Source organism: Bufo gargarizans, chromosome 3 (genome assembly GCF_014858855.1).
Source record: "Bufo gargarizans isolate SCDJY-AF-19 chromosome 3, ASM1485885v1, whole genome shotgun sequence".
NCBI lineage: Eukaryota > Metazoa > Chordata > Amphibia > Anura > Bufonidae > Bufo > Bufo gargarizans.
The window spans coordinates 51,676,690-51,697,847 of NC_058082.1; the positions used below are offsets into that span (position 1 = coordinate 51,676,690).

Below are 21,158 nucleotides of genomic sequence, written 5' to 3' on the forward strand. Positions count from 1 at the left end.
GGGCTGTGATCCGCACAATTAACCCCTCAGGTGCCGCTGGGGCTTCGATCGGTAACAATGGCAACCAGGACGCTACTGCAGTCCTGGGTGCCATGGTTACTTAGCAATATTAGAAGCATCATACTTACCTGCTGGCTGCTGCGCTGTCTGTGACCGGCCGGGAGCTCCTCCTACTGGTAAGTGACAGGTCTGTGCGGCGCATTGCTTAATGAGCTGTCACTTACCAGTAGGAGGAGCTCCCAGCCGGTCACAGACAGCGCAGCAGCCAGCAGGTAAGTATGATGCTTCTAATATTGCTAAGTAACCATGGCAACCAGGACTGCTGTAGCATCCTGGTTGCCATGGTTACCGATCGGAGCCCCAGCAGCAGGGGGCAGTCATGTACACATTTCGTAGTATATTCTAACTAGAAGCGTCCCCATCACTATGGGAACCCCTCTGTGTTAGAATATACTGCCGGATCTGAGTTTTCACGAAGTGAAAACTCAGCTCTGAAAAAGCTTTTATGCAGACGGATCTTCGGATCCGTCTGTATGAAAGCAACCTACGGCCACGGATCACGGACACGGATGCCAATCTTGCGTGCATCCGTGTTTTTTCACTGACCCATTGACTTGAATGGGTCCGTGAACCGTTGTCTGTCAAAAAAATAGGATAGGTCCTATTTTTTGTACGGACAGGATACACGGATCACGGAGGCGGATGACAAACGGTGCATTTTCCGAGTTTTCAACGGACCCATTGAAAGTCAATGGATCCGCAGAAAATCACAGAAAACGGAACAACGGCCACGGGTGCACACAACGGTCGTGTGCATGAGGCCTTAGCTGAAAAATCCCCCGGAAAACCGCCACATAAAAACTTTCCCCATGTTATCCTATGGGGTTGAAAAGCGTCAATCCCTGCCCTGTGTTCCACTGTGGAATGACATTCTGCTGTGTATATAAGGATGTGTCGTGGCCTTTGTAAAGCAGAATGGCTCTTCAAATGTAATCCGCATAGAAATCTTATATAAACCTTTTTGCATCAAAAGGGGCATAGATGCCCGTGATGAGAACATAGTCCTACCACTTTACAAATCATTAGTCAGACCACACATGGAGTACTGTGTACAGTTCTGGGCTCCAGTGAACAAAGCAGACATAGCAGAGCTGGAGAGGGTCCAGAGGAGGGCAACTAAAGTAATAACTGGAATGGGGCAACTACAGTACCCTGAAAGATTATCAAAATTAGGGTTATTCACTTTAGAAAAAAGACGACTGAGAGGAGATCTAATTAATATGTATAGATATATCAGGGGTCAGTACAGAGATCTCTCCCGTCATCTATTTATTCCCAGGACGGTGACTGTGACGAGGGGACATCCTCTGCGTCTGGAGGAAAGAAGGTTTGTACACAAACATAGAAAAGGATTCTTTACGGTGACAGCAGTGAGACTATGGAACTCTCTGCCTGAGGAGGTGGTGATGGTGAGTACAATAAAGGAATTTAAGAGGGGCCTGGACGTATTTATGGAGGGTAATAATATTACAGGCTATATAGCTACTAGAGAGGGGTCGCTGGTCCAGGGAGTTATTCCTGATTGCCTGATTGGAGACGGGAAGGAATTTTTATTCCCCTAAAGTGAGGAAAATTGGCTTCTACCTCACAGGGTTTTTTTGCCTTCCTCTGGATCAACTTGCAGGATGACAGGCCGAACTGGATGGACAAATGTCTTTTTTCGGCCTTATGTACTATGTTACTATGTTAAATCAGCAGCAAAATCCATACCTTTGTAAAAATCCGCACCTACATATTTTCTGGCAGATTTTTCCACCACGTGTGAACCCACCTTTAGCATTTATTGTACATGATGGAGCAGAGAAGAGTGTCTGAGCATATGTAGTGTCCCACTAGGTAGGAGTGGGCACTACACAAGGGTTAATTGGATCACGTGTTACTTCTGCTCACAAGGCACAGTGATATTATATTTATCTATGCATTTAATGTATTTCCTGTGTGTTTTACATATGTTGGTTCCCCTGTTATATGCTCAGCAGGCCTATCTGGGTGTAGTTAGATATCCTAGACACTAGAGGGAGATAGGGAGCCCCTAGTATAAATGTCCAGGCCCAGACAGGGAGGGATTAGGTCATAGTCAGGAGTCTGGAGACAGAAGTGAGAAGGCACCAGTCAGAGATATGCTGAGGGCCTCCTCCTGACATGCAGCTGGATAGTCCAGGCTTCTAGTTGCCCCAGAAGGCTAGAGAAGGAGTACAGCCTGCCTGGAGACCAGTAATCCAACAAGCACAGAAGAAGTCACCCCAGTAGTAGGAATGAACCTACTGGGAGAAACCTGCAGCTTCCCTCACCACAGGAACACAACAACCAGCTCAGAGAAGTAAGCTAAGAGGCAGAGGTACTTTAAGATAGAAGCAAGGGTCAATACTGGAGGAAGATTTATTACCAAGGATTAAATCCAGCATTTAGGCATCCGGGCCTTGGGATCCAATAGCTGAGGGGATAGTGCAGCATAGTTCTGCGAAGCATTAACTGTTTACCCTCCAAGTATCTTGCAAGATTTATACCTGCCGTATTGTGAAGTAAACCTGCTGTGGCATCTGTGATATAAGGGACTGCATCATTATCAACTGTCTGTACAAAGTTGGACTGTTTTCCAAGTAAAGCAACGTTTGGTTTACCATACCATCTGCGTACTCTATTACTACTCCTATAAATTGGTGTGCCACCGTTACAGGCACTGGCGTCGCAATCCTTAAAGGGACCTTGCCTCACTCAAAATACCTGCAACATCCAGGGCATCTCACACACCATCAGGTCTGGTCGCTACATCCAGAGTGTGCCCCAGAGGAACTTGTGTCTACCTCTCCTTCACTACCGCATGCCTGCCCAGGGTTGTCCCCCAAAAAGTGAGTAACCCTCGATTGCCCATAACCGTGACCTCACTATCGCAATACCCTGCAGGTCTGGCGTGCTGCACATATATACATAAAAGAAAAATGTAATCCTTAAAGGAGTTGTCTAGGATAGGCCATCAATATCTGTTGGACGCCTACTGATTGGATATTGATGGCCCATTGGGGTCCGCAGGGGAGAACACGTGAGGTTCACGGTGGGCTGACAGATGCAACAGTTCATCGGTACTCACGGTTAGCAGACGCCTCCCTGGGCCAGTAGTGCAGTGAAGGGGAGAACAGCACTGGATTCTCCGGGGCACACTCTATTACAGGGGACACAGGCCAGGTGGTGATCGAGGTGCCCTTGATGGTGATCGGGTTTCTGAGTCCTTGTGTGACTGGGCCCCTGACTTAAGTAATGTCGTGACCCCCAGCACCTTGATGGTGCAAAATGGTGAGAGTGGTGGTAGTATGGAGATAGAAGAATGAGGCAGGTTTGAATCTAACTGAGAACTTTTCTGTGACCAGGTTCTTGATAACAGTTTACATCCAGCTATAAAACGGTCTCTTATGAACATGCAGGTTGGATGTGATGAATCCCAGTAACAGGCTGTACATGTAGTTATGTCTCAGGCTATAGTAGGTAGTTATGTACTCACTGATATTTAGCTCTTTGCCTTGCTTCAGTCTCAGTAGAGATAGTTCAAGTCTTTATCTTTTACACACAAGTGATGCAACAGAAATCTTATCTGTCCTGAAAATAACGGTGAGGCTGCCGGAAGCTAATAAATCCTTCACCTTAATACAAAGGCGCCTAGAGCCTAGAATAATGGCGTTGTACTTCCTTTGTCTTTTGACAATAAACTTATCAAAATCCACTTGATACTCCAGAAGAGTAGATGGTAGAACACAGACTTCACCTCTGCCTATTTTCCTGGCTTGACATGGAGATATAAATTGGCTCCTCTGGGCCGTGGAGACCAAGAGAGAGCTGAGAGGAGAGAGGTCCTCTCCTTCCCCTTTGCTCCTCACTCCATCTCCTTCTTCCTCCAAACTCCAACTCCTACATCTTCTCAACTGACTAACTAGGCCTGAACTGTGGTATATATACTGTGGTGCTATCCCCATCTAGTGGTGGAATGTGTGTAGTGCACCTGACAGCCTGGTAACAGGGATTTCACATAAGAATAAAATACAGCATGATACAACATATGACAAAACAAGCTTTTGCAGTGCCCACGTACACTAGTGGGACGCTGCATATATACGGAGGATCGGTCATCAGTAGTAAAATCCTGGAAACCCCTTTAATAATCATGGCTTTTCCATTTCCATGTTCTGCTGATGTTGGATAGGGTCCCATACCAGGGTATGCACCGATTCCTTGTTACTTCCTTGATCCTGACCATAAAGATCCTTACTACAACGGAATGCAATCACTATCTTGTATCATGCATAATGTCCTGCCATGGCAGCAGTAAACCTCTCATTCACAACTATGTGATAAATGATATCAGGAAATGTCATGACGCAATGTATAAAATTCCTTGGAAGACTGTATCTGGAAGGTTTACTCTTCCGGGTCTAGATCCTCTGTAATAGAAAACATGTGGATGCATACTGATGCAATCTGGCTGTTATTACCACACAAATATGTAGCAAGCGTTACTGTTTCTATTAATTTTTGCCATTTCCTATGGGCTGAAGCTCCAGGATCTTACACAAGGTAAGCGCATTAATGGGCTCTTGTTTTATACTGATTTGTTGAGCGGTTTTGGGTGAATCCTCTTATTACAGCTTCTTACTTAAAGACTTGTAAAAATGCATGAACCAGTCCACAGTTCTCCTCTTTACGGGGAGTGTAAATCCCTGTGGGAAATCCAGGAATCTGGATTGTCTTCACACAATTTACAAAGTTTCGAACATTTCATCCTATAGTCAGAATTTATCCAATTTCAATGTACTTTCCCCGTGTTGGTCTTGTTTTGGTTTTATCTTCAAAGGATGCAACAATGTGGCACTCACCAAAAAATCCTATCTTTATTCATAAACCCATAAAAATACATAGGCTTTAACGTGCAAGATGCCAAACAGAGGCAACGGCCGTTTCGCGGTGACTGCGCTTCCGCAGGCCTCCTGCGCTGTTTGGCATCTTGCACCTCAAGTGCTGCATTGTTTCATCTTTTGAAGATTGGACTGTAAAGTACAGTATTTGATGCAGAACACCACTTATCCACTGCTTGCCATCCCTGGAGAAGCTCCATAGAGTTTGATGGTATTGCAGTGATTGGAGCACAGGGGGGTAGTGCCAACATTCACTTTATTGCTTTAGTTTTATGTTCGCTGGTATCAATAGGCTTATAATGAGATCAGTCATGCTCAATATCTCCCAATATCAGAAACTCTCTCCCTTGTAGTAAATAGCACAGCAGTTGTCCCCAATGAACAGCATATAAGCATCTTCCTGCTAAGAAAATGAAGGAAGGCAATTTGGGAGCAATGAATCCCCATCTTGGAATCCAATTACAGTCTATATACAGGATAGCAATAAAACTATTTGCGGATTAACTTTGTAAATGCAATGCGGCAGATTTACTAATCCCGTCTAAATGTACACAGTGTATACCTATGGGGTAATGTATCAGGATGTGACTTTTTGAACTGATGTATTTTGAAGTCTTTTTAACCCCTTCCTGCCCATTGCATGTAAAAAGACCTGTGTGGGTGTGTAGTGGGCTCACAGGCTCAGCCCATTCCAGATACTGCAGGTGCCAGGTGGGTAATCCAGCAATGACTGGGATCAGAGATAATTATTAGGGATGAGTGAATCGACTTCGGATGAAACATCCAAAGTTGATTTGCATAAAACTTTGTTAGAATACTGTATGGAGCGAGCGCTCCGTACAGTATTAGAATGTATTGGCTCCTATGAGCCGAAGTTATTACTTCACGAAGTCTCGCAAGACTGGGTAATAACTTCAGAAATTCATTTCTACTTTTAAAAACCTTTTAGCGAACGCTGGTTCAGTTCGCTTTGTACAGTATTCTAACATTCAAAGTCAATTCGATCATGCCTAATAATTTTGATCCCAGTTATTTAAGCCCTTAGATGCCACAGTCAAAAAAGATCAGTTTCTATGACAGCCTTGTGAAGGCCTGCCAGAGGAAAAAGCCTGTTAAGCCTTGCCTGCAGCTGGGCTTAATAGGAAGCTGGTTAAAATGCCACAGAGTGCAGTAGTATGCTATTGAAGTCTATGATATAAGCAATGAAATCATGGCAAGTTGAAGTCCCCTAGAAGAACTAAAAAAAACATACATATAACATTACAATGTACATATAAAAATAGAAACTAAAAAATACACATAATTGTTTATTTTTGTGGATACACATCCAAAAATACGGGAACTATTAAAATATAAAAGTTTTTATACAGTATGGTGAACACCGTAAGAAGAAAAATTAAAATGCCAGAACCACTGTTAGTCACTTCTTCCCCTGAATAAAAAAACTATGAAAAAGTTGTATGTACCCCAAAATTGTACTAATAATAACTAAAGCTCACCCTGCAAAAAAAAAAAAGAGCCCTTTAGATAACTCTGTAGATGGAAATATAAAAAGTTATATGTGTCAGAATATAATGATGCAAAAAAATCTTTTCCTTTTTCAATAAAAACTATATAGGTTTGGTATTGCTATGATTGTATTGACCCACAGAGTAAGGTCATCATTAGAGATGAGCGAATCGAAGCTGACGAAGTGGAATTCGTTACGAAGTTTAGGAAAAATTTGATTTGCATCGAATGCGAATTTCCTCACGCTTTGTGGTAACGAATCACATTTTTCCTCAAATGGTTGCTGCACGTGTGAGGACATGGAGAAAGGAAGTCTGGGAAGGCGGGATCACCCATAATGCCATGCATGCAGCCAATCAGCAGCCAGCCAGCCCTGTGCTGTCACAGCCTTATAAATACGGCAGCCATCTTAGATTCTGCCATTCACCAGTGTACTTAGTGCAGGGAGAGACGTGTCTGCAGGCACTAGGGACAGTGATAGAAAAAACGTCATTGTGCTAAAAAAAAAAAAAAAAAAAAAAAAAAACGATTTATAAGTTCAGGGAAAGATTATTCAAGATGTAGGGAAAGGATAGGGAGAAATCAATCCACAGCATTTATGTTAAACAGGGTTCAGTAGGGGAGGTTACAGCCTGGGTAATAGGAACAATCCTATTACACCTTGCTGCACTGACTGGGGATCCAAATTGCGATTATACAGCTCTGTAATTCCAGCAAACCGTTCTTGTTATTGGGGTGCAAGTGCTGTTTGATACAGCCATTAACAGGGTTTATTACAAGGAAACATTTCTACTTCTTATTTGCCCTTGTGCGGTGCAGTTAAATGTTCTAAAGCATTTTTTTGCTTGCATTAGTGGGAAAAAAAGGTATTATTTGCCGTTGTGTGTGAAAATTACAGCCCTTTTTGTCATGTATTAGTGGCAAAAGGAAAATATCTTTGCCGCTCAGCGGTGCAGTTATCTGTTTTAAAGCCCTTTTTTGCGTTTATTAGTGGAAAAAGGAAAACTATCTTTGCCGCCTAACGGTGCAGTTTTCTGTTTTAAAGCCCTTTTTTACTTGTATTAGTGGAAAAAGGAAAAATATCTTTGCCGCTCAGCGGTGCAGTTATCTGTTTTAAAGCCCTTTTTTGCGTTTATTAGTGGAAAAAGGAAAACTATCTTTGCCGCCTAACGGTGCAGTTTTCTGTTTTAAAGCCCTTTTTTACTTGTATTAGTGGAAAAAGGAAAAATATCTTTGCCGCTCAGCGGTGCAGCGAGATGTTTTACAGCCCAGTTTGCCGTGTATTACTGGCGAAATACAACTATATTCGCTTATCTGTTGAAAAGCCTTTTGTGTAAAAATTGAAAACAATTATGGCCTAATTGCCATTTGGCGGTGCAGTGAGATATTCTAAAGCCCTGTATGCTGTGTATTAGTGGCGAAATAAAAGATATTTAGTCTAACATTTGGTTATTTGATGTAACAGTATGTCAAGCAGAGAAGTGCCAGGCCTTGCACAGGGGAGTGGCAGAGGCCTAAATGTTTCTGGCGCAGGCAGAGGTCGCAGCAGTGTAAGGGCTGTTTCACACGAGCGAGTCCATTGCGGGAATCACGCTCCATGTGTGAGTGTCATCCTCTGCTCTGGACTTGCAGGAGCGCACGGCATTATCATGATTTATAATGCTATGTGCCTCTGCTTGACCTTATTTCTACAGAATCATACTGACAGCTTTATGTCACTATGATTCTGTGGAAAAAAGGTCAAGCAGAGACACATAGCATTATAAATCATGATAATGCCGTGCGCTCCTGCAAGTCCAGAGCGGAGGATCACACTCACACACAGAGCGTGATTCCCGCAATGGACTCGTTCGTGTGAACAGCAGGGGTCACTTCTAGAGGCCTGAGCTTCCAGTGTCAGCTAGCGGTTGTGTCGTGACCAGCAACCCAGCGGTTCTTGAATGGTTGACTCGATCTTCGACTTCGTCACAAGTGACTTCAGACACTCCTAGCCAAGAGTCAGTGGGTTCGTCATACACAACCCTTAGTTGGCATGGCCCGAGAGCAGGCCCAGTGCCCTCACTTGTCTCTGCCCCTTTCTGTTCCCTCACCGAGAGAAGTATTATATGCTGTAGGCTCAGCTCCACTTTTCAGCGAGGAAGAACTGCTAGAGGACAGTCAGCAGCTACTGAACAGCCAAGATGTGGAGGAGACATCTGCCGCTTCCTCCGGTCGGCGGGCAAGTAGTGCTGAGGAGAGTGGCGTGAGAGCTGGTGTTGAGAGCGGTCAGGCTCCTGACCCAGAGACGGTTGAGGAGGACATCAGTGACGTGCAGACACTACTCGATGATGATGATGATGTAGCTGATCGCACTTCGGAGCCGGGTGATAAAGGGGCTTTATCATTATCGGAAGAAGAGGATGGAAGCTTGCCCGTGAGCCAGCAAGTCGCTAGCGTGGCCGGGAGTCAGCAGGGTGGCGGCAGTGGGAGGTCGGGAGCCAAACGCGCCCGGGGTAGACCCCCCGCTTCGCGGGAGCCTACCTGCCCGGGAAGTAGCGGTGCAGGGGCTCAAGGAGGCAGCGGCGGTAGCAGTCAGTCAGTGCGTACTGTTGGGGGTAAAATCACCTACTCGGCGGTGTGGCAGTTTTTTGTTAAGCCGCCGGAGGAGGTGAACATGGCCGTATGTAGAATCTGTGGGCAGAGGGTGGCCAGGGTGCCAATGTTGGCACTACAGCTCTGCGTTAACATATGCAGTGTCGCCATCAAGTGGCCTGGGAGAACCGTGGCTCCGATGTGGTGGTACAGCCTGCCGCAGCAACCACTGCATCACCCACTGACATGCACCCGATTTCTGCCAGTCAAGGCTCCACCACCTAAGCCGAAGGAAGCTGTCTGTCCTTCCCATCATCTGCCGGCCCTGATGCTCCTGCTCCTCCTCCTCCTACTCCTCATCACGCATTCAGTCAGCAATCGATCACCGAAGCAATTGCCAAGAGACAACAGTATGCGTGCACTTATCCAATGGCGCAGAAGCTGAATGTGTTCCTGTCCAAGTGGATGGTAGTGCAGTCCCTCCCTTTCCAAGTGGTGGACTCTGCACCTTTCAGAGAACTGATGGCTTGTGCCGAGCCGAGGTAGAGAGTCCCAAGCCGTCATTTCTTTGCCAAAAAGGCAGTACCAGCCCTGCACACACATGTAGAACAGAAGGTGGGCCAGTCCTCGAGCCTGTCAGTGTCTGCCAAAGTGCACAGCAGTGCCGACGTGCAGAGCTGTAACTACAGTCAGGGACAATACATGTCCTTTACGGCCCACTGGTCGAATGTGGTTCCTGCACAGCCACACCAGCAACTTGACCATGTCACGCTGCTTCCGCCTCCACTTTACCACGCCGCTGGTCCTGCGACAATGTCCGCCTCTGCCTCCTCATCCTCCACCGTGTCCTAAGCCTCCACTGCAGGGACAATGCACAGTGCCCCTCCAGCATACCACATGTGCAGGGAGGTGTCATGTTGTTCTGCACCTCGTGTGCCTGAGAGAACAGTCACACAGGGGAGGAACTGCTCCATGTCCTTCAGCAAGAAATTGAATCCTGGCTTTCTCTGCGACAACTGAAAATCGGAAACATGATGACCAACAACGGGAAGAACATTGTGTCGGCGCTGCATCAATGAGGGCTGAGCCATGCGCCCTGCATGGCACACGTGTTCAATCTGGTTGTCAAGCGGTTCCTGAAGTCTTCCACCCATCTGCAAGACATCCTAAAAATGGCCAGGAAACTTTGCAGCCACTCATACACCGCAAAGCACACCCTCATTAAGCTGCAGCGGCAGAACGGTATCCCCCAACATAGGCTTATATGCAACGTTTCCACCCGTTGGAATTCCACCCTCCATATGTTGGACCAACTGTACGAACAGAGAAAGGTCATCAACGATTTCCTGATGATCCAAGCGGACAGGAGTACTTCTGTGTAACTTCGATGTCAACCAGTGGCAGCTCATGCGTGACACCTGCCGTTTGTTCAGGCCCTTTGAGGAGGCCACGTTATTTGTCAGTCGCCAGGAGTACGGGATGAACGATATCATTCCACTGTTTCATGTCCTGGAACAGATGCTGGTAAATATGGCTGGTCAGGGGACTGGAGACATGGCGCCTAGATCTCATGGCCCCATGAGCCTTGTGGGGGCTGAACTGGAGGAGAAGGAGGACATTGGAGCACAAGCAATGTCTAGAGAAATGAGAGGAGGAGCAGGAGCAGCCAGAGGAGCTACAGGGCGATGAGGAAGATGAGGCAGAGGACCCAGACACACCGTGGAAGTATGCAGTGGAGATGGAGGCAGGGAGTCCCTCCGAGTCACTTGCGCAAATGGCCCGATGCATGCTCACTTGCTTGGGTAGTGACAGTGCAGCGCGCCACTGGTGAGACGTCAGCCGGTTGAGTTTTTGTCGTGACGCCAGTTGCATTTCAGCAACGAGGCACTAGGTCCCCCTAAGTAGTTGGTACTGGTGGTACCCAGGTGTAGGAATGCCAGAGTGGTGTAAGGGTTGCCTATAGTGTCCCTTTAGGTGCAGCTTTTGCACTTGTCACGGTGCTCCTATCTGGATATCCGGAAACCCAGGCATAGTCGTCCGCAGTGGTGCAACTGAAATGGTTAGGTGGTAAGGATGAGGGTAAAATAACTTGAGTCCAGACTTGTATTAACATTGAAAAAAGATTTACTTGGCATAAAGTTTCATCAAGGAACAATCTTCCAAACGTTATCTTGGTTACCAGCAGCTTTTGGCATAAGTTTTGGCAGGCAAACACATTCGGCTCTGGTACATCTGAACTCTTCAGCTCTGTTATGCTGGCTGGATTAAATAGGAACTTTTTCTCTTGCTTTCTGCTGCAACTTCTCTTATTGTAGTCTGACTTTGTCTTTATCTTTATCTTAGGCTTATCCAGGGAATTTTTCCTCCTGGCTCTGAAGCTCTTTGCTCCTCTTTCTTTGGGCCTAGCTGAGCAGAAGGTGCTCTGCTGGCACACAGCTTTCCCCACCCAGGGGCTACTCTAAACTCAACCTGTCCCCAAGGAGGGGAAGGCTAGAGTTGACCTCTCCCTTAGGAGGGTAGATTAGACTGGCCTTCACTGACTAAACTCCTCACTCTCTAGAGAGGGCTGGACTGGAATAGAAGGCTCCACTCCAGGGAAACTAGTTCTGCCAAGATTGCCCCCATCTGCTGGTAGACCAGGCATATTACACTTTAACAGCTATTTGCAAGGAAATATATATACACATTATGCAGGATATGGTGATAAATATGAAAGATGATATTAGATCACATAAAGGAGATAGTGGGGGTCACTGACATAACTATAGGGGTTGCAGCGGTCGCAGTTGCGAACGGGCCCTAAGCCAGGGGGGTCTAGGGGGCCCTTGCCAGGGGTGATGTATATTTCCCTATATAAGATGCACTGCATCTTATAAAGGGAATACTAGTGAGCGCTTCCATAACGAAAGCTCTCACTAGTCTGCAGGAGAAGGGGGAGAGAAGCACTGTGAGCGCTGTACAGTACTTACCTCTCCTCCTGCTCGATCTTCCCGGGGCCGGTGCTGCTGTGTCCTGGCTGCCTGCAGCATCAGGACGTACATAGCGCACTCTGACCTGACGCTGCAGGAGGTCAGGTAATTGCAGCGCTGGACCTGAGAAAAGACGAGAGCCCAGGAGACAGCCTGACCGGAAGAGGAGCGGCACAGCAGGAGAGGTAAGTTTGTTTATTTTATAGTCTGATCTGAGGTCTGATATGGGGGTCTGATTGCGGGTCTGAAGAGTCTGATTGGGGGTCTGATTAGGGGTCTGAAGGGTCTCATTAGGGGCCTGAAGGGCCTGATTGGGGGTCTAAAGGGTCTGATTGGGTGTCTGAAGGGTCTGATTGGGGGTCTGATTAGGGGTGTGAAGTCTGATTAGGGGTCTGAAGGGTCAGATTAGGAGCCTAAAGGGTCTGATTAGGGGTCTGAAGGGACTGATTGGGGTCTAAAGGGGCTGATTTGGGGTCTGATTAGGGGTCTGAAGGGTCTGATTGGGGTCTGACTGGGGGTCTAGAGAAGTCTAATGGGGGTCTGGAGGTCTAATGGGGTCTGACCGGGTGTCTGGAAGTCTAATGGGGCTCTGATTGGGGGTCTAGAGGTCTAATAGGGGTCAGATATGAGAGTTTGGAGGTCAAATGAGGGTCTGGAGGTGGGGTCTGGAGGTCTAATGAGGGTCTTATATGGGGATCTGGAGGTCTAATGGGGGTCTTATCTGAGGTCTAATATTGGGGCGGGGTCTGACATTGAGGTCTAATGGGGGTCTGATATGAGGTCGGACAGAGGTCTAAAGGGGGTCTGGTCTGAGAGGGGGGGTCTCATGTGGGGTTTGATATGGGGGTCTGATCTGAAAGGTAAGGGGGTAGAATGGGGTGTTGAAAAGGTGAGGAGGAGGATGAAAAAGTAGGAAAGTAAGATGTCTGTGTCTGCAGAGACAGGACGCAGCTGAAAGAAGTCACCATGGCAGTTTGGTCGGAAGGAGAAGATGAGGAAAGAGAATATCTACATCAGAGGAGACATCACTGGATAGAAGAGGTACATATGTGGGGCTGTATTACCCTGTATGTTCTGTAGCGCTGTATGTAATGTTTTCCAAGTATGTCTTTAAAGGGCTTGTCCACTTTATTTTTCCTACGAGCGCTGCCTTCTCTGCTCTGTTTACCTGCTCATCACTGCAATTGCTGCGGTGAGCAGGTGAACAGAGCAGAGAAAGCAGCTCTCATATCAGCACTGACCTCTCTTCAAACAGCTGATGTCCCAGCACCCCTGCCAGTCTGATATTAATGACCTATCTTTAGGATAGATCAATGTAGGGTAAGCAGCACTACACACCCCAATTTGGGAAAAACATACCAGTAATGAGAATCGTGATGATGGTGCTCGCGGGTGGAGATCCTGGCTGGGGGTCCCGTCTAGGAACAACTATATAGAAATCCACAGCACTCGCCAGTTCAATGAACAGAATCCGGCTACTTTATTTGTACCAGCAGCATACAGACAGCGACGTTTCAACCATCTCTGGTCTTTCTCAAGCAGTGAAATCACAAAACACAATGTGCCTTAAATAATGAATTTGCGGGTATTCCCCCATAAAGGGGGTGTGGATACCAAAATCACATCACATATAATTCACTTATACATAGTGTACAACCCATGTACTTTTTTCATAGGTCATATTGCAGTACGCCGACCTGCAGGGTATTGCGATGTGAGGTCACGGTTAATAGGCAAACGAGGGTTGCTCTGCTCTAGGTTACTCACAGTTTGTAGGGGGACCCTGGGCAGGCGTACAGCAGTGATGGAGAGGCTAGCACAGGGGTCCTCTGGGGCACACTCGATGTATAGGGACCAGGCCTGATGGTAGATGAGGTGCCCTGGATGTTGCAGGTGTTTAATGTGCCTAGGGCAAGGTCCCTTTAAGATTTGTGACGCCAGTGCCTGTAACGGTGGCACACCGATTGATAGTGGTAATAATTGAGGAACACGTTGTTGTTGTGAACCAAACTTCCTTTACTGAAACAGTTAACTTTATACAGTCTGAGTTCAGTTCCACATGGCAGCAGCAATCAATAGCAGGCTTTTACATCAATGGCAGGTACAATGTTCTTTGCAAGATACTTAGAGGGTAAAAACACTTACAGACCAGGCTGCACCTTTTCTTCAGAAATCCTGTGCACTATTCCTCAGAACTCCTGGCTGTCTCAATCCCAAGGCCCGTATGCCCTAATGCTGGCTTTATCCTTGGTAGTAAAGTTCCTCAGGTATATATCCCTTGCTTTAGGTAAATACTCCTTCTGCCCTTCAGCTCCTCTCAGATTGGCTGGTTACTCTTCTGCTCTGCTCTCTGGTTATGGGAACTGCAGGTTTCTCTCAGGAGGCAAACTCTTCCCCTGGTGATAATCTTCTGAGCTAACTCTGGCTCAATATCCTCAGGCAGGCTGGACTGCATCCACTGGCCTCCTGGTGGCAACTAGAAGCCTGGGCTGTCTAGCTGCATGTCAGGAGGAGGCCCTCAGCTTCTCTCTGGCTAAGGTGCCCTCTCACTTCTGTCTCTCCACAGACTCCTGACTACACAGACCGACCCCTCCCTGTCTGGGCCTAAATATATATACTAGGGGTTCCCTAGCTCCCTCTAGTGTCTAGGATGATGAACTACACCCTAATAGGCCTGTTACATACATCACAGGGACAATACACATAAAAGCATATAAGAATACATTAAAATGGACTGTTAAATACACTGCCACTGTCCCTCAGGAGTAGGAGAACCACGTGGCACAATTGACCCTTGTGTAGTGCCCACATTTACCTAGTGGGACACTACAATATTGCACCATAAATATTACCTATATTTTACCCTGTGTATTATATAAGAGTAGACTTACTGGTGGTAGAGATCCATGTGAACTCCTGCGCTGCACTCATACCCCGAGTGCACGCCAATGCCTGGCATACTCCATATCCAACCTTGCATGCGCCGAACCCCCGTGCGCATAGGAGAGAGATCGTGTGGCAGCCAATATCTTGGCTTTTTTCTTATTGGCTGCTGCACAATCTCTCTCCTATGCGCACGGGGGTTCGGCGCATGTGTGGTAACTGGATTCTGTTCATTCAACTGGTGAATGCTGCGGATTTCTGTATATTCTATCTTTAGGATAGGGCGTCAGTAGTAAAAAAAGAGGACAACTCCTTTAACAGTAGGACTGGAGGGAATGGGTCAGGTTGAGAATTTGGCATGGGGGGGGGATGTTTCAATTTTTGCCTCAGGCACCAGAAAGGCTAGGTGCACCCCTGCCCCTTGCCATAAAGCACTGAGGAAAGGTGGTGGTGGGGGACCAAGCTGAACTCCTGCACCAGGGTCCATGAGCCTTTAGCTACACCCCTGGTGGGGTGCAAAAAGAGTGGTAATGCCCCTTTGGGGTATTACAACAGCCGAATTGTCACCATTCGGCAGAGGGATGACTTCTGGCTCGCTACTGGTCCAAAATGGGGACCTTTTTTACACCCGATGAGAGGGAGGACAAACTGAACTACTATAGAGACATCCTATGTAATCAGTTGGCTGCTGCCTAGCTGCGCCTTCGTTCATTCTTTCGCAGGTCTGACCAGGGGGGCCCTCTGGGCTCACATTCCACTGCCATGGCTGCTGGGGAGGGGTGGGTTGGCAGGAGCAGTACCAGCTTCATCAGCAGCAGCCTGAGTCTACAGTCGCTGATGAGCAGCTTTCTTCAACCGCATAGTGAAGAAACTACTGACCAGCGGCTAGACAGAGCAGAACCTGAACCAGCAGGTGGTGGCATACTTGGTGTGCTGCTACGCAATTAAAATCTATATAGTTTAATTCATTGAACCATTCATATATTCCATATTTGGTTATATGCTCCCATCTCGTGGCCGTTTTTGGTAAAGCACTTGTTTTTCTTGTTCTTGATATCTGTAATTTATTTCCTTTCTCCGCCCCTTCTTCTGTGTACTTCACTTCCTGTATCTTCATACTGCTCCAGCCATATGTACAGGTACACATGTATTTTCATGTATGCTTACTAAAGCATCATCTTTTGACCGCACAATACCGGAATCCATCTGTTCTGCTGTACTGTTATCTGGCTTACAGAATAAAGCAACTTACACGGATAAACTCGGTGTTGGTGAGCTATCTATCTAATAAGGATTGTCCGCAGTGATTATATCTGCTTATACAGGCCATGCATAGGTCTCACTAGGGATAAATCGCTATTACAACAATGGGAGTCAGAATACTTTGAGTGCACCCTGCCAGCCGACCTTGAAGATCCGCTGGACTACTGGGCAGCCAAACTGGATTTCTGGCCACAACTGGCCGAGTTTGCCCTGGAAAAGCTGTCCTGCCCGGCCAGTAGTGTGGCATTGGAGCGGGTGTTTAGTGCGGCGGGGGCCATAGTTACTCCAAGAGGAACTCGCCTGTCCACCCAAAATGTGAAGAGACTGACCTTTGTCAAGATGAATCAGGTGTGGATCAGCCAGGATTTCCACCCACCAATTCCTGATGCATCAGACTAGATCATCCATGGTGCCACACCAACACTATGACAAAAGAGAATGGTTTCTTCTGGCTACCTGCCTCAGCTACTATTCTGATGCTGCCACCCGCCTGATGCCACACATCTGATGCCAAGTGCTCCTTCTTTCACCCACCAACTTCAGCGGGTACTGGTATTGCCATCCACCTCCACACTATGTCACCCTGCCACTCTGTGGTCTCCTCATGCTGCTGCCACCTTCACACTATGTCACCTAGCCACTCTGTGCCCTCCTGATGCTGTCACCACCTGCAAACTGTCACCTTGCCACTCTGTGGTCTCCTCATGTTGCTCCTGCCTCCACTCTATGTCACCTTGCCACTCTGTGGCCTTCTGATGCTGTCGATACCTCCACACTATGTCACCTTGCCACTCTGTGGCCTCCTAATGCTGCTGCCACCTCCACACTATGTCATTGTGCCACTCTGTGGCCTCCTAAGGCTTAAACCACCAAAGACTCTGTGATTAGGCCACTCTGTGGTCTCCTCATGCTGCTTTCACCTCACCACTATGTCACCTTGCCACTCTGTGGTCTCCTCACGCGGCCGCCACCTCCACACTATGTCAACTTGCCACTCTGTGCCCTCCTGATGCTGTCACCACCTGCAAACTATGTCACCTCGCCACTCTGTGGCCTCCTGATGCTGCTTCCACCTCACCACTATGTAATAAGGCCACTCTGTAGACTTCTCATGCTGTTCCCACCCTCCCCACATCCTGACTGGGCCACTATTTAGCCTTTTTGGCTTGGCTGACATGATCATTTATTTGACCCTTCCTCTGATCTGTCAGAAGGAAGGTAAAATGAGGCGCACAACGGATCCTGTCTGTGTAGCAGCTGTAAGGCCTGTATGGTCCCATCAGAATTGGCTTGTGATTTGGTAGCCAAAAGCAGGAGTGGGTACAAAACACAGAAGACATGAAAATATTCCATTCATGTATCATCTCTGTTTTGGATCCACTCCTGTTTTTTTTTTGCATTAGCAATACTGACGGATTACTGACCAAATGCTGACCGAGTGAAGGTGTATGCTCCACAGACAGGATCCGTTTTTTGTGGGTTATTGTTCTGATTGATCAGAGGAAGGGCAAAATAATCAGTAATGTCCACACAAACTTACTGCTGACACCCTCTCCACTCTGTCGGGGGGGCTATACTTGTATAAGCATTTAATAGAACAGGTTCTGTAGATATCTATGTGGAATCAGCTGACGACAGTGTAAAAGGAGTGCGCTTCTTCTTGGCGCTAACATCGACCTGTAAGACTGAGTTCATACTTCAGTTATTTGTTCAGTTTTGGCCTCGTGACTGCCCAAATAAGTGAAGTGTGCAGTGATTCTAAGAGCGACGCCTGTCATCTGCATGTCATATGGACTCACAGTAGTTATTTTTTCAGTTTTGGCCCCGTGACTGCCCAAATAAGTGAAGTGTGCAGTGATTCTAAGAGCGACGCCTGTCATCTGCATGTCATATGGACTCACAGTAGTTATTTTTTCAGTTTTGGCCCCGTGACTGCCCAAATAAGTGAAGTGTGCAGTGATTCTAAGAGCGACGCCTGTCATCTGCAGGTCATACGGACTCACAGTATTATTTCACTGCCAAAGCAGACTCCCTATGCGTGTTACTGCAAGGCACAGTGTTCTACACCACTATAAAGGCTTTCTGCAGCCAGGAAATAGCAGTTTCTTAACGTAATTCGCCGCAATATTTTTGGATCGAACCAAATTTTTTTTTTCTTATTGGGCGAACCGGCAAATCTAATTTTTGAAAAATTCGATCATCTCTAGGCATCATATCATTTTTAACACAAAACTAAAAAAAAAAACATTGGCCATTTTCTAACACACAATATGGTAAATTGAATTTTGCTATCAAAGGACACAACATGGTGGTTATTTATCAAAGACCAGCGTTCTATGCCGGCCTTTGATATCCCCAGCGCCACCAGAGGATCCGCTTAATTTTTGACAAGGCGCAGGCCTCATCATAAATTATGTGCATTAAGTGCATGAGCCATTTTTGTGACAAATTTACAAAATGTCACGCCATTTGTTAAATTTGTTGCATGAATTACTTGACTTTCACAGTCTAAAGTATAATCGTATTTATTATAAAGGTTTGTACAACACAAGGGAACTGGAGTACACTTGACTTTTTTGTGATTTTTTTTTTTTAAGTTGCAAATGATAAATCCGGATACAACTGTGGCTCCACTCAACCTGTCCACCCGTTAATAACTACAAACTGCTGGTCGCAGTCCACATAAAAATGTTTGCAAACACTTCATTAATTTTTCTCAGTGCCTACTCCACTGACAAAACAGCCACTCCACTTTTCTCAGTTCAACAGATTTAAGAAATTACCCTCTTAGGCAATCTAAAGATGCACCACATGTATCACAGTGGCTGATGCTGGATGAGAAGTTAACATGGCTAGACACTTTTCTCTAACTTTATATCCCTGATTGGCTGGCTTACTTTGCATCAAAATTTTGTGTCAGATTATCTCATAGATTTGCCTGCAGTGGGACACCTTATTATCGAGGACCCTTCAAACAAAAAGGGATTGTCCAAAGCTAAGAACCCCTTAAAAGGTATTTTTCCAGTTTGGATCAACCTCCTTTAAAATAATCAGCTGTAATTTTTTATCTATTTCTTTTCCTTTTATTGCTCCTGTCTAACATTTTGGGCTGTGGGCACATGACCATGTCCATGCAGATCTTTCTTATTTTTTGTGATATCATGTCCATGGGTGTGTCAGTGATAGGGGAGTGTATATGTAACCAGTTGAGTGGGAGAAGCAATAAACTAGCAACTGGAAGTTCTACATACAAGATGTAAACCAGAGTGATTTGTTTGCATGGTGAAAACGGGTCAGAAAAGTCCAGATTTAAAAAGAAAAAACATGGATAAGATGTACTATACACGAGATAAGTAACTACATGAGCATATCTGTTAATAATTATAGTAATTCCAGAAAAACGCTTTAAAGGCTATGTAGATCTTCAGAGTCAGTTTTTGTTTATAATTGCATTTTACTCATTTTTGGCTAAAAATCATATTTAAATTGGCCTTTATTAAAAATACTGAGCTGGTCTGTCACAAAGGTGTAACTGTTTTTCTAACTATATGACTGGTACTTTCACTTTCAGTGTGCCAGTTATTTATTAAACCCTTATCTGTAATTTACTAAGAGGTCATAAACACTTATTTAAGCCATATTCTTATTAGTAAGATAAGAACTGAGCTATAATGATCGTTTATAATGTCAGAGAGCTGAGATAAGGAGCCTGTCGGCTCCCAAAATGACGGAAAAGACTGAAAATCCACAGGCAGCTAGTAGCATCTGTACAGAAAAAAGGAATCCATATTTTTAATAAAGACTAATTGAATTTTTTTTATTTTTAGCTCAAAATAAGTACAATGCAATAATAAATAATTTGCCCCCAAAGATGTACATAGGCTTGAAGCTTTTCAAGAATGGTGGTCACAGGATCAACCATTAACATATACCTAACTCTACATGCAGTTTTCCTCAACTGAATAATACATTAAAAATACCACAAAAAATAATGCACTAATACAATAGATGCAAACACTATATATGGACCAAGCCTTTACTATGACAAAATCCAAAACCTCAACCAATATATCTCGATCAAAACACATCTGTGCCCGCCTACCAGCGCCAAGGTGGTCTCAGTCAGGCAGGTCCTACTCAGTGAATTTTGAATAATAAATTACTCTAACCTTGTCCTTTAATAGTGACCACACAAAACCTACTGTTTTTTCTTGATAGGAATGATGTCGACAATGTGGTTGATTTTGGCTTTCCTTCTCCCACGCTATGGCCTGTCTGCACCAAGGCTCAGTGTAAGTGTAATTTACAATTCTTCATTGTTTGCTGCACCTACAATTCATCCTCTAAAACACACCCTTGGTTGTTGTTGTTGTTCCATTTTTCGATAATCTATCAATCTGATCCTTCAGTAAACCATGGCACAAGCTCCCTTTCCTGATGGACATAGGTTAATACTGTGTAAATCAATGGTCACATTATTACACACTACAATAAGACATGCCTCGGCAAACAACAAGAGGCCTCTTACATTTTATTGGCTTGTTCACCTATGACCATGTTTGCCAAGAGGAGAGGAATTAATCTAGCAAAATCCAGATAATGACCTTGATTCTTAAGCAATACGTGCGGTGGACAAACATTTGCAGATCAGAAGTGACAAACAGAAGCCGTAATGAAATATTTAATAATGCGTTTTTCTTCATCTTTGGACTAGAGATGCTGAAATCATTGAGTATATACAGTGGATATAAAAAGTCTACACACCCCTGTTATAATGTCAGGTTTCTGTGCTGTAAAAAAAAATGAGACAAAGATAAATCATTTCAGAACTTTTCCCACCTTTAATGTGACCTATAAACTGTACCACTCAATTGAAAAACAAACTGAAATCTTTTAGGCGGAGGGAAGAAAACAAAAAAAAACTAAAATAATGTGGTTGCATTAGTGTGCACACCCTCTTATAACTGAGGATGTAGCTGTGTTCAGAATTAAGCAATCACAT

General features: G+C 45.6%; 1 protein-coding gene across 2 annotated transcripts in view; it reads left to right on the plus strand.

Annotated features, from left to right (window-relative positions):
- Window positions 1-4,490: 4,490 nt before the first annotated feature.
- The window catches only part of LOC122931927 (fibrinogen-like protein 1), a 37,556-nt gene continuing 20,888 nt past the window's right edge, over window positions 4,491-21,158 (plus strand). The window contains exons 1-2 of one of the 2 annotated variants that reach the window (XM_044286012.1): window positions 4,491-4,623; window positions 20,375-20,448. In XM_044286012.1, the coding sequence (XP_044141947.1) occupies window positions 20,377-20,448 (72 nt within the window). In that variant the 5' untranslated portion in view covers window positions 4,491-4,623; window positions 20,375-20,376. Of the gene's footprint in view, window positions 4,624-19,080; window positions 19,170-20,374; window positions 20,449-21,158 lie in introns of those variants that run through there. The other variant, XM_044286013.1, reaches the window with a different exon arrangement.